The following is a 13,083-nucleotide window of genomic DNA, read 5'->3' as shown; positions in this document are numbered from 1 at the left end:
TTGCAGTGTGGAAATATTACTATTCCAACCCATAAGCACATTCCTCTCTGCTTTCTGGAAGATGAACAGCTTTTTTTTTTTTTTACTAAAATATATATATCCAAAAAGCTGTTTTCTTAGCTTTCATATGTAAATTCTCACTTATGTGGATAAATGTCCTCAAAATATCTTACCTATCCTGAATCCAGAACACTGTGTTTTAGAATGTTATGTTTTCTCATCATTATATCTCCTTCTAAGGAAATCTACGTGCTGCTTATATTATACTTGCACTGAATTTCAAATATCTGAATATGTTCTCTACATCAATTTTATTTAAAAGAAGAAATGCCTGCTCTTGGGAAGATTTCTAGAATTGTCTTGAGTCCAATATATGATGTCTATGATAGAGTAACACCCAACTTTAGATTTTATTATATTTGCTTCAAGAATTCAAGGTATGTCTGGAAATCAGAAGAAATTAAGGATATGCTGGATTAGATTTTTTTTTCTGAAAGTTTTATCTAACTCAATACCTCTTTAACTGCTTCAGGTTGGTGTCTTTATTTAAATGAAAATTATCATCTATTGCTTACACTTCCTATAAAAATAAAACAGTTATCTATGATAACAAGTTTGTAAAAAAAATGAGTGCAAACTCATTCTTTAAAAGCTAAGGTATAAAAAGAGTAAGAAACAAAATTGTTCTCTGCTTTAGACAGTAATAACATTTTAGCATCTTGCTACCCTGATCGTCATGCTGCCTTCTATTATCCAAGTTGCAAAATGCTGGTTAAGAAGCACAGAAATAATTTACATGGAGGTAGGGTCAAGATACATGAATACTTTGATTTTTTTCTTCAAGGCTTGCTAATCATAGAAACACTTTTGAGCCCCTGAAGGATGAAAAAAAAAAAAGGGGGGGGGGCATGCAGCAGATTCCTCATTTTAGGCCGTTTGTTACATTAAAACCTTGAGCTTAAATCTACTCTACTTCAGATATGGTAACTTTACATCTGAAATTTTCTATGTGCTTGGAAGGGTTGGGTTGTCTACAGGAGAAAAAACAATAATACACTGCAGCGACAAATTATCTTGCAGAAAGGAAGCATACTTCTACCACTCATTGCAAAATATTTGATTGACAAAACAAGAGAATAAATGTAAACAACATCATCTAGAAGACTATACACAAACGAATATTGGTGACTATAGCTTTAAAATATTCCCAATATTTGAACTTTGACCTGTAGAAGAACCTCAGTATTTGTACAAACTTGTAGGGAAAGCAAAGGAGCCTGTAAGAAATGCATGCAGAAGAACAAAACTGTAGGTTTACCTCTTTTTAATTGCAGTTATTAGCCAAAAAAAAAAAACCAAGGACAACTTTACCAGCCAAAACATACCCTCCCTTATCTTATCCATCACAAATGTTACTTCTGCAATGAAATAATGGATTTTCTAAGATTAGAAGATTTTATTGTGCTTACATGTTCATTCCAGGCATCCCCGGGCCACCTAAAGCATTCAGTGGGGGTCTCATTGCACCTCCATAGTTCTGCAATGATAACCAAGGGTCAGACTACCACAAAACAAAAAAACAAAACCAAAGAGGAGGGGGAAAGAAAGGACAGTAGGTTAATGATATCCCTACGTAAGTGCTGAATGGATAGGCCAATGTAATTAATTGTTTCAGGAGTTTCCATTCTTGACTTTAAAAAGCAATATTGTTATCCCCAAGGAAAAAGAATTATATGTTCTACTCAAACAATAGGAACATGCTAAGAATGCTTAAAAAGTCTATTATTTCAGGAGGAGTTACTTACATATACAAAGGTCAAATCAATGGCCACTGTGGGGCAGGTTTTATATGTATCCAACTTTGATATCAGGGAAGCTCATTCAAAATCAGAAATGTGGACTTCTCTGAGATTTCAAGATTATGAAATTCAAATTATTTAAAATATTTTAAATTAGATGTTATTAACAAACCAACCATAAGCCACCAATAAATGGCTCTGTGAAATTACAATATATGATAACACCTTTATAACATATAAAATAACTACTAAATATTGCTTCTAATGAACCAATCCTCATCACTTTAAGGCAATTAGTATGAAAATTATTTAACATGGTATTGAAGGTCTTAACAATGCCAATAAATGAATTGCCCAAGGTCTATATGACCAGAACTCATGCTTTCATGATTTTATGAGAAAAGCCTAGAAATTTTACTATTTCCAAAAAAAGAGAAATTATCTTTTTTTTATTTAAATGAACACAAGCTGAATAATCTGCCTCATCTCATGACATTAATTCACACTGTAATTTGTGTTAATCCTGCTACATTTTTTTCTGATGTTCCAGAGGCATAATTAGAGAATGAATGCGCTCCAAAATGAACAACTGAGCACTTGGAAAGAGGGCAAGCAAGTTATTTACTTAAAGTTCTAAGCCATTGCTGCTTAGGATAACTGTAACAGTTATCCTACAAACTATATATCCAAGCTATCAACTACATAAACTATATGACTCAAATTTATGGGTTTTCTCTATACTGGTGAGATTCCCAAGCACACGGTAATATGAAGCCATGAACCTCTGGGAGAAACGGGATCATGAGCTTTGGTCTGCTGCTGCATATACATCAAGTGATGCAAGCCATAACATTTACCTAGCTCTACAGCTGATCCAGAACCATGGGACAAGGTTCTTTGGTAGATAGTCCTCAAAGTGTCTCGTAGTTAGCTTGTTTGCAAAAAGAGGTGCAAAGGCTACAAACAGATGTCCTCTGCCAACTCCAACAGTATCACCTGAAGATCACAGCAGTCAATAGTTGCTGGCCATCAACCACTACTCATTTTTGCCTTTTCTTGTACAGCCAGCAAACTGATTGATGTGCACACTCTGGCAAAAGTCAGATTAACTCAAAGCACTTAGCCTGAGTTACTCTAGATAATTTTGCCTGATGTGGATTAGAGGATGCTCACACTAACAACTCCTAGTTCATAACTGCAAAACAGTTAGTTGTGGGTAGCAAAAAGCAACTGGGCACAATCACAGGTTCGGTGCCACCACTATTAGATCTGGAAGAGAACACAGACTTATTGTAATAGACTAGGATTTTTTTTCCTTTTTTATTTTTAATCTTGATTTGGAGGGCTAAACTTTTCTCCTTATTTGATCTGTCAGATGTCTCCTCTCTTAATTTTAGTTCATTTGTGCGGTTAAAGTTCTTTACCAAATCCTGCAGGGCTGGAAAAGCTTCTTGCTCCTAAAGTAAGAGCATTTTCATTACAATCATTGACACACAGTTGCAGCTATGCTCCCTGCACAGGTTATTGCCCTAATTGCTCCTTACGGTTATTTAATTGTAGTCAACATTGCCATTGCTTATCTCGTGGTTGAGTTGTTTGTAAGAGTGTCAACTAAAACCTGGTGGCCAAAATCAGCCAGATCAATCAATATTTATTTTTTAAATATTTAAGATAACCTAGTTATTTTTGACTATAATACATTAGTTCACCAGCTAATATGAGAGATGAGGAATCAATAGCCAGGCACAGATCTGAGACAGCAGTCTGTTCAGCTGGCGTAACTGCTGCTTGAAAAAGACTGAAACACATCCTTTGGAAGTGTTGACAGACTCATTTATGACTCTATACTGCCTTTTTTTTTTTTTTTTTGCTTCATATTGCTTAGTTTGAAAAAGTACAGCCTGCCCCCCCTCCAAAAACAAGGAAAAAAAGAGTAACTCTTCTATTTTGGGGAGACTTCAGTCACACTACATAAGGTATGGCTTTATAATGAAAAAAATTGCTTACTGTCCTGATCTTTATTGCTGTAAGTATATAGTACAGACATATCATATGGGCATTGAAAGTTCCCACTGGTAGAGGTTTGTATCAGCTGAGAAGCAAACAAACACATGCTGCATTTCACATAATTCTTTGTGTATCCACATATTAAGAGTTTCCTTTTTTTTTTTTTTTTTTTCTGCTTAGGCAGTAAGGCAGCAGGGCTTCCCGCTTAACAGCTACAAGGATCTGAAAATAAGCGTGAAAAATCTTATCACTTTAGTGGGTTTTTCTTTTCAAAAGCTTTCAAAAAACTTCCTAACAGCAAGGTAGAAGGATAGATGGTGATTCATCTATAGAAAAGATTGATTTGGGAACTTAAATCTGTGGTAGATTGGCTGTATTTTTCCCCATCTTAAGATGGTGTACAGCAAAAGAAAGAAAAATCTTACCAAAAAAACCCTAGGATTTTAAGAGACAGCAAAAATGGAAAAAATCATCCTTGTAAAAACTGGCATGAGATTTGCCTGCTGTGTGACTAATGGTGCTGCATAAAGTATCAGCTCAACCTCATATGGCAGCACGGCAAAGCTTTGCTTCCTACCTCCAAAAGGCAAGTGGTAAATATACTTCAATCCTACAGAAAAACTAACAAATGTATTTAATAACAGTTTGTTGGTCACACAACAGATGTTGTGTAGAACTGCACAATTAGTTTCTATCAAGAAGACCCAAGACTGCAAAGGCAGTTATGAACAGATATAGAGATAATAGATTAAATCTATTTAATCATTTAAAATTCAGTTGCTATTCTAAGGAACAAAGAAGACACTAGAGAAATTATCTGAAATGAGGAAACAAAAATTTAAATGTGGGCACAATGAGCACATTGGAGAACAAAATACCTGCCAGACCTGTAAAAACACCACCAAAGTAGTATTTCATGGAGAGAATTAACAAAAGAAAAGTCTTTGGATTCATTTTTTCAGGTATACATCAGTGTTAATTTGCTTTTTAATCTTAATTTATTATTAAACAGCAACACTGATATATCCATTGATATTTTTACACTTTCAAAGAAAAAACCCCATACACAGCTACAAACAGATCAGCACTAGGGGGTAAAGCTGATTTGTGCATTTCAAGGTTGCTTCACTCCTTGAAAACAGGAGTTTTATGATTATAAGATATACTTATGATTGATAAGAAGGAAAAATGGCAGCATGAACTTCAAGTTTTACAACAAAAGATCTCTAGCACTCACCAGAATTCCAGTAGATGAAGAAAAATCTTGGCAGGAATTTTGGGGAATTTTTTTGCTACAAGAGGTTTGACTAATTTAGTTGTATTATGAGATGGATTTTTCCCTTTTAGTTACCTTACATTACAGTTACATTAATTAGACTGGGAGGAAAAGAAAATATCTCCTTAATCCCTGTGTTCCTTTAAAAATTTTAGCTTTTAATTACAACATACACAGGCTGTGGCACAAAGATAACTTTTCTGAAGTAAGCAACTTTTAATTTTAACTGTTAATTAAAATAACTGATTTTTTGAATTTGAGATTCTATAGAACTGCAACTCAGAATTAACTTTTTTAAAAGAAATACAATTTATTTTAAAATGGAGTAAGACAAGCAGTTTCTAGCACACTAAGTCTTCAGCTCCAAAAACACTATAGTGATAGATCCTGTCAAAATAAATGGATATAAATCTGTGGAAGGTACCTGCGGTCCTAAAGGAACCATTCCTCTTGGAGGAGTCATTCTCTGCATTGGACCACCCATGTTTGGATGCCCTGAAACAAAAATCAAGTATTCTGAACAACCATGTAATTTAGAAGCATCTTCGGAAAAAGCTTTAACAAATCACTCTTTCTTAGTTTAATGAAGAGCTTAGAAAACTGTGGTAAACTTTTAAACATAGAAAGACTAAAGTCTGAGATCATGGTAGGTTTGAGCTTTCAATATAATTATTCTATAAATGTACTTTACCTTGCTGCCGTGTCGGGTCCATCCCACTAGGCAATAATGGCTGACTTCCTGGGACACCTCCAAGTGCCTGCAGGCACAGAAAATTGTTTTAAAAGGAGAAAAGCCACTCTAACTTATGTTAGAACCAAATACACTTATCCTGTTTTTAATTCTGAGATGATTCTTCTAAGTGAAGAGTAATAGGTAAGAATTAGCTCTTCTAAATGACTAGGATTCTGACTATGGTTTTACACACACAGACTTGCATGGCTTGCATGGAATTAGGGATAAATAAATTTCCAGAAATATTCCTTGCCTAATATTCCCCCCTTGCCCAAGTTCTTCCTTCATTTTACCTTACTATTTTCTAACTTCCAAACACTACCTATTTTGCAGTTACCTGGAAATTTATCCTAAATTTAATTTTTTATTGAGTTTTCCCTCTTAGTCATCATTCTAACACCTTTCTTTAAGAGGCTGCAATGTGGAGGCTATGACCTGTCCTGCGAGCAAGCCATAACTGAGCCAAGTGTGCAGCATGTGGAGGGTAAGGTACAGCAGGACTGTGATGTGGCGGATATTTTAGCTTTCACTCTGCTTTACTGTTGTAAAGGCATTGACACTGAGATAAGACATTTATCCATCTACAGAAGATGGAAGAGTCGCAAAGCTCACTCCTAAATGTTGCCTTCAAGCATGGAGATACGTTGTGTTGTTCTATCCTCTCTGGTCCAAAGCAAACCTATTATTTTAACTCCTCAAATTTTTCTCTGCCCATTGCGTTTACAGTAAGTGGTTTAGGTTTAAGGCTAATTTCTCTAGCCTCTTACCTAAGGTTTAGTCAGCTAGGAAAATGTTGTTATAAATAGATCTTTGCTGGTAGATCTTAGTGATCAGCCCACAAAGTGCTATTTAATATTTCAAAACAGCGATGTATTTTCAGGAAAAAAATATCTGCAGTGAATAAATCTGATATGATGGACGTGATATGCTCAGGCAATATAGGTGTTGCTCACTGAAGGAAAGTGGCAGGTATTCTTGACTTGGAAATACTGAGGTAGCCAGGGACACCCTCAAAGGGGAACTTACCTACACATATTTTAAGGTTTATGTTCACAAGAGCTATGAAATTCAAAACTAAGATACACATTGTTACCTCATTTAACACCTAATCAAAAGGCACTCTGTTTTAAGACTTATACATAATCTGAGATTACATCATTCAAATCAGAGTTTTACACTTACTTCAGCCTCTTAAAGTCAGGATGATATGCAAGAACAACATGTGAATTATACAGAGAAATGTCAAATCCTAGCTAGGCAGAATTGGTCACTTCTGTCAGAGATGCTAGGTGGAAAATAAGGAAGAGGAGGATGGAGCTGCTCCAAGTACACTGCCTGAGCACACAATTCAGGCAGTAACCCCAGTATGGATAGTTACATAAGGGCCTGCAGTTCCTTTCCAACCTAACCCACCACTTTTCAGGCTATCTGGGTGCATATCTGCATAGCACAATGCACTGCTCAGACCAGAGGCTCTTGCAGGATGAGATGTTCATGTACAAGCGGCATCTCAGGCACACCAGCGTGTCACCCAGCATTTGCTGACCTTCCCTGCTAACAAGCCTACACCCAGCTCACGTATCCCTACACGGAGTGCAAGGCTCTGCGTTACACTTCCTTGCCTTTCCTCGAAATACAGTCCCTGCTGCAACTTATTGACGGATAGAATTATAGTTACAATGGGAATTTTAACCGTGATTTTTACTGACTTTCATGTAATCAAAGCTTCAGCCTTGAAGCTGCATTACAATAGTTTATTACTTTCACATACGGCCCTTATATACTGTAACTTACAGTCAGCATTGCCAAAAGCAGTAATTCATAAATGCAACATAATGTAAATGAATCACAAGAGCTGCAGCTCTAAACTGGAAATAATGTAATGTTCAAACAAAACTTTTGAAACTAAAACTGCAGGCACCACATCCAGTTTTACCTGCCAGTATTTACAGAATTCAGAAAAACAGAAAAAGACATAAAAGAACAAGTAAAAGCAAAATGCTGGTGTGTTTTTCGCAAACATACTATTGAAAGGAGAGAAAAAAAAAGGAGGAAGGTGTTTTGTACAGAGTTACAATACATCTATAAGAAATATTTAAATAAGGCACTAATTAAATCACACTCTTATATTGTCCCTTGATGATCATTTCAAGAATATTAATTATGTTATCCTTTTCCCTTTTGCAAAAGTAGCTATGTAGTATATAACTCAACCTGCTCTTTAACATCAGTGAGAATATTTGATAAAAGTCTTGCAGCCTGAAGTTTCTAGCTACTTAAAATGTACATATATACACACACATATATAAACACACATAAATACATATATATAAAGCTTCAACTTTCTGGTAACAATGTGCAGTGCTCAAGATCAGTTTATTGACATTGCGTCATAACATACATGTGTATATACATATACATGCATAAAAAAGTCACACCTGAAGTTAGAGCAGAGGAATCTCCTCATCAAGCTGCTACAACAAGAAAGGTAGTTCTGGAAGGCTAAATTGCACACACACACACACACACAAAATGGATTCCACTATCCTATCAACATTTTCCAATCTTATAAATGACCCAGTTTCTTTTTCAGAGTTCAGCTGATATTTTTCTGTCTGCTTATCTCTAACTTTTCATCTGCTGACAACTGCTTTCTCCTCCTCTATCTATACTTAAGGAGTTCAGAACTTAAAAATACAAATGTTATCTGCTTCCAGAATCCTCATTTCACAGATGGGCCAATAAAGGTCTCTGCTGACGAGCAGCAGCTCATTACTCATTCTTGTTACACAAGTATGCATGTCCTTTGATGGAGATGAGAGAAACTGGGAATTTGACGCTTTCACAAACTCCTCAGAGTGCCTGTAAGAGGCACCCGTGTGCTTTAAGATAGCTGTACCTCACTGATGATCTCCATAACTGTGAAGCAAAAATACTTTACACATCTAAGAAGGAATAGGAGAGAGTGATGCATTTTACGCAGAAATCAGTAAAAGAACTCTCAGAATTAACTGCTTGATGTGGTTAGGGAAGTTTGCAGAACATAGCAACTATGCAGACTTTATACCATCTTCTCACAGGACCGAGCATCAGCCGTCTGAGCTTAGCAGAGCTGTGCACAAGGAAGCAATATTCTCCCTAATGCACAATAAAGTCTGAGGTACCAATTAGGCATAAGCATGAGCTGGGAGTGGAAGGGGGTATCTATCATGCACTGTATGAAAATACACACTTAATGGTTAGATGAAATAGGGTGGAGAGAAACTAAGCGAGTTCTGTATGTGAGAGAAAAATGTACGCTAGAGCCAACAAGAGAATATCCCTTGTTCTCAAAACTGCCCACGTCCCTGGGACACAAATGCTCATAAGATACACGATCTTACCTGATTGGGTATTCTTAAAGGTGGCCTTGGACCTCCAGGGTACCGAGGGGACATGAAAGGCTATAAAAAAAGAAACATTCCTGAATATTTCAAATTAGCCTGTAAAAGCTGTATTGAGTCACTGGGCATATGGCTTGTGTCATGCTCACATCTCAGGATTCCAGCTTACATATTTCCACAAAGTGCCAAATGCATTATTTTGCAGTATTTAGCAGAACTAAATACATTTAAAGATGCTTATTGAATGTAGCTATGAAGATACATTATTTAATTTTTTGCTGCAGCAGTTGTGAAAGCAGAATATAAACAAATTAATGTGTGATCTATGAAGAATAATAAACTATTCAGATAATAAAAATCACACATCTAATCCTTTCACTGGATTAACAGTAAAGAACTCTGGAATATGAAAGAAAATTGTTCTTGGAAGGGTCAAGAAGTAAATAACAGCATAATAATTAGTGAATATTTCCCCTTCACTTTTTCATATTCATGTAGTAAAAGTACAAGATTTGACCTGTGAAAACAAACATTTCAAGTTTATGTCATAAATATCTATAACTTTGGTGGTTTATATGAGCTGTATTAACTGAACGTTGTATCCCTCTCACCCCTTCACACTCACGCTCCATGCTCAGTAAAATTCTTTCTCTCTCTCAAAGTCAAGCATCTCCTCAATTCCGTCATCCCATTCTGATCTCTATGATGCACTATTTGTGTTCGCCTATACTATGCCTATACTATACTAGTTCATTGTAGCGTAAAAACAAGGTCAGACCCTTATTTTAAGATCAGAAATAAACGAATCAGCAAATAAATTTTAAATTTTTACTTGTTCCACCTCCAAGAGTGACAACAATCTAGAGATCTAAAAAGCAGGGAGATTAGTGGCAAGTTTGAGATCCATAGGAAGAAAAGGCACAAACATCTGACTAGACAGATGATGAAGAGGATTATTTTGGCAAGCAAATGTACCTATAACTCCAGAAGAAAATGAGGAGCTAAAAGTATGCTTTGACTGTGAACACAGATTTTTTTTAAAAAAAAAAAGGACTTTTAAGGTTTTTATAAGAGTAGAAGGGAAAAAAAAAAAAAAAACTCTTTCCTTCCATGAGGTTTCCTCTCAAACCTCCTACTAAAGCATCTTCTCTCCTGTGTTTACATTATAAGGCACTAAAACAGAAGCTCACTTCTGCTCATGACACTGCCCAAGGAGTCATAGGAGAAGTGAGAAATAGAAAGGATGTTCCCATGGAACTTCCCAAACACAATATCTTCTCAGAAACAAGCTATTGAACAAATCCAGTCTTTGGGGCCTCTTGGAAAAGAAATATGACTATTTCTTTTGTGAAATTTTTTTGGAAACCATGTGGCCTGCTAGAGCTAATGGCCACAGGCAGCTCATTAAAACTCCGTGGTTAACATTATCCTTTCAGGAATGAACGGCATATTTGGGCTGTCAATTGTATTTGTGTTTTAAGCTAAAATGCCAGTGATGATCATTATTAGTAAGACATGTAAGGGTTATTAGTAATAATTAGTAACACAGTTAGTTATAATCATTTTACTAATAATTAATAATCTTTCTTTTTGTGTGATCTGCAGAAAAAAATTAACTGCCATTTCTCAGAATCAGACAAAACTTTTAATAATAATCTGCCATAGAAACACATGCTCTAAATAGACACTAGAAAGTAAGACTTTAAGTAAAACTTAAAATACAGAGGTTTTACAAATCAGAAATGTTAAGTGACATTTATGAAAAGACTGTGTAGGTAAACAGTTCATTTGAAATTATGTGTTAGAAAAGGAGGAGGTTTTTTTCATGTTGTCTATCCATAAGGGCATATCTATGAAGTTAAGATTCTATTATAAGAAAGAGCAAAAAAAAGAGAGTTGTGTATGTGGCAAAGGCTGTAAACAAAGATGCTCATGAAAAAGTAAAAGTAGGAGGAAAGTAGAAAATAGTTTCCTTAAAGGTCAGTCAACTGCATTGTATGGAGTGCAGCACACACTAGTGGATACTGTGTATTTGGTTTACTACATTCAGCAAACAAGACCTTACATTTATTTATACTTGTACCTCTAATAAAAATAGCAGGGTAATGTCTGTCAAGCCAAGCGCATTTTAACACAGTATCACATTACATAGTACTAGTAATACAATTACATAGTACTAGTAATACATTAGTGCATTATTGATGGAACATTTACTCTTTCAACCCTCTTTCAAGCAAGATGGAAATATTTTATCACCTTTAATCTAATTATGTCCCCCTTTCTCCCAATGAGTTCATCAATCTATTCATTTTATAACAATCCTAAAAGTGATCTTAACATACTTTTGAATAGCAACAAAAGTATATAAAAAATGCTTTTCATATCCAATACTGCAGAGAATAAAGGGGTGCAATGTTCTGAAACAGATTCCCTTTTCCATTACCCAGAGCAAGAGGTTGTTCAAACAAAAATCACAATTTTACTTTTCAAAATTTTCCCAATATCTAACAATTAGAATCCCTACGTTTTGAGTTTCAGCACTTGCTTTGGATATCTGAGTAGATCTGAATATAGGAATGTACCAAGTCTATTTAACAAAAAGTATACAGAGTAAGCGTAGAACTCTTTTCTGGCATGATCTCACAAGTTACCATTTATTTCTTTGAAGACATTGTTTCTTAAGCAAGTATTTAGGCAGTCTTTGAGAGCTAGCATATACATTCCTGTTTATTTCTGTACAAACAGTTTGTTAGTTCATTGCATGGAATAACTATGGGAGCCTTTAAATATTTATATATTTCCCTTAAATTTATCTGTGGAAATTTTTAGAACTTCTCCCATTCTTTAAGCAATTCAGTCTAAGAGTATTTGGCTCTTGGTGATCTATGGATATTAACACTTGACAGTCCTATAGAGTGGGCAAGAAAATACATTAACAACTGGGAATCACAGTTGATGTTTCTCAGAATATACAGAGCGAATATACATATTGTACCAATAAAGCATCCAACATAAGATAGGTAACATATATATACAAAAACATCACTGAAGTGCCATATAGCATTACATAAAAAGGCAAGAGAGCAATGGTAAAGGACAGTTCTAAAAGATATTTAGATGTTTGGAAGCAATATTTAGCGTTCAAGGTTACCACAAAACTTCTGTCATCAAAACAAAAACCTAAATATTTTAATTTTCATGTTACTTATTCAACTTCTCCCTTTTGACCATCAACATGGTATTTGTCCCCCTAACAATCCTCCCAAGACACCAAAGAAATTCTGTCAAATCATAGAATCATAGAACCATAGAATGCTTAAGGTTGGAAGGGACCTCTAGAGGTCATCTAGTCCAACCCCCCTGCACACGCAGGGTCACCTAGAGCACGTGGCACAGGACTGCGTCCAAGCGGGATAATTTAATGAAAATGTATTCAACACCAACAGCTTTTCAGCCAGTTAAGTGATTAGGACCAGCTTCTTCATCACATTCAAGCCTGACACACATGGGATATAGGGAAGCCTTGGACATTCCAAGAAGGCAGGACTCAACACACACAGTATTTCACCACTTCACTGACAGCCCACGTTCAGACCCTTGTCTAATTTTACATTAGTGCTACAGAATAGCAGGAAGAAGCACAGCTTATGGAAGACCTATGGTGCTGGCAGTCAGCAGCGCCCTCTTCCCTTGAGTTCTTGCAAACTTTGTCTTCTCTTAAAGATATTGCAACAAATATATCACGAGAAGTAATAGGTTCAAAACAGGAGTAGTAACAGGTTTGAAACAGGAGTAGTAAATTGAAAACAGTGACCATAGACTTTAAATCACTCTATGTAGCTCTTGTCTTTTGAAGACAAAAAAAAATAAATTCTTTGTATCAGA

The 13,083-nt window shown here is 35.6% G+C and overlaps 1 protein-coding gene across 4 annotated transcripts in view; it reads right to left on the bottom strand.

Moving 5' to 3' along the window:
* Positions 1 to 13,083, bottom strand: part of SSBP2 (single stranded DNA binding protein 2) — a 167,846-nt gene that overhangs the window by 26,298 nt on the left and 128,465 nt on the right. For 2 of the 4 annotated variants that reach the window (XM_088522104.1, XM_088522105.1), the window contains 4 exons: positions 9,199 to 9,258; positions 5,774 to 5,840; positions 5,507 to 5,577; positions 1,470 to 1,561 (listed from right to left, as the gene is read on the bottom strand). In XM_088522104.1, the coding sequence (XP_088378230.1) occupies positions 1,470 to 1,561; positions 5,507 to 5,577; positions 5,774 to 5,840; positions 9,199 to 9,258 (290 nt within the window). The remainder of the gene's footprint in view (positions 1 to 1,469; positions 1,562 to 5,506; positions 5,578 to 5,773; positions 5,841 to 9,198; positions 9,259 to 13,083) is intronic. The other 2 variants (XM_088522102.1, XM_088522103.1) reach the window with 1 other exon arrangement.

The sequence above is a fragment of the Tinamus guttatus genome, unplaced genomic scaffold, assembly GCF_059628265.1.
Source record: "Tinamus guttatus ecotype Peru unplaced genomic scaffold, ASM5962826v1 Tinamus_guttatus_pri_ptg000149l, whole genome shotgun sequence".
Classification (NCBI taxonomy): Eukaryota; Metazoa; Chordata; class Aves; order Tinamiformes; family Tinamidae; genus Tinamus; species Tinamus guttatus.
This window is presented reverse-complemented; position numbering and strand designations above follow the sequence as displayed.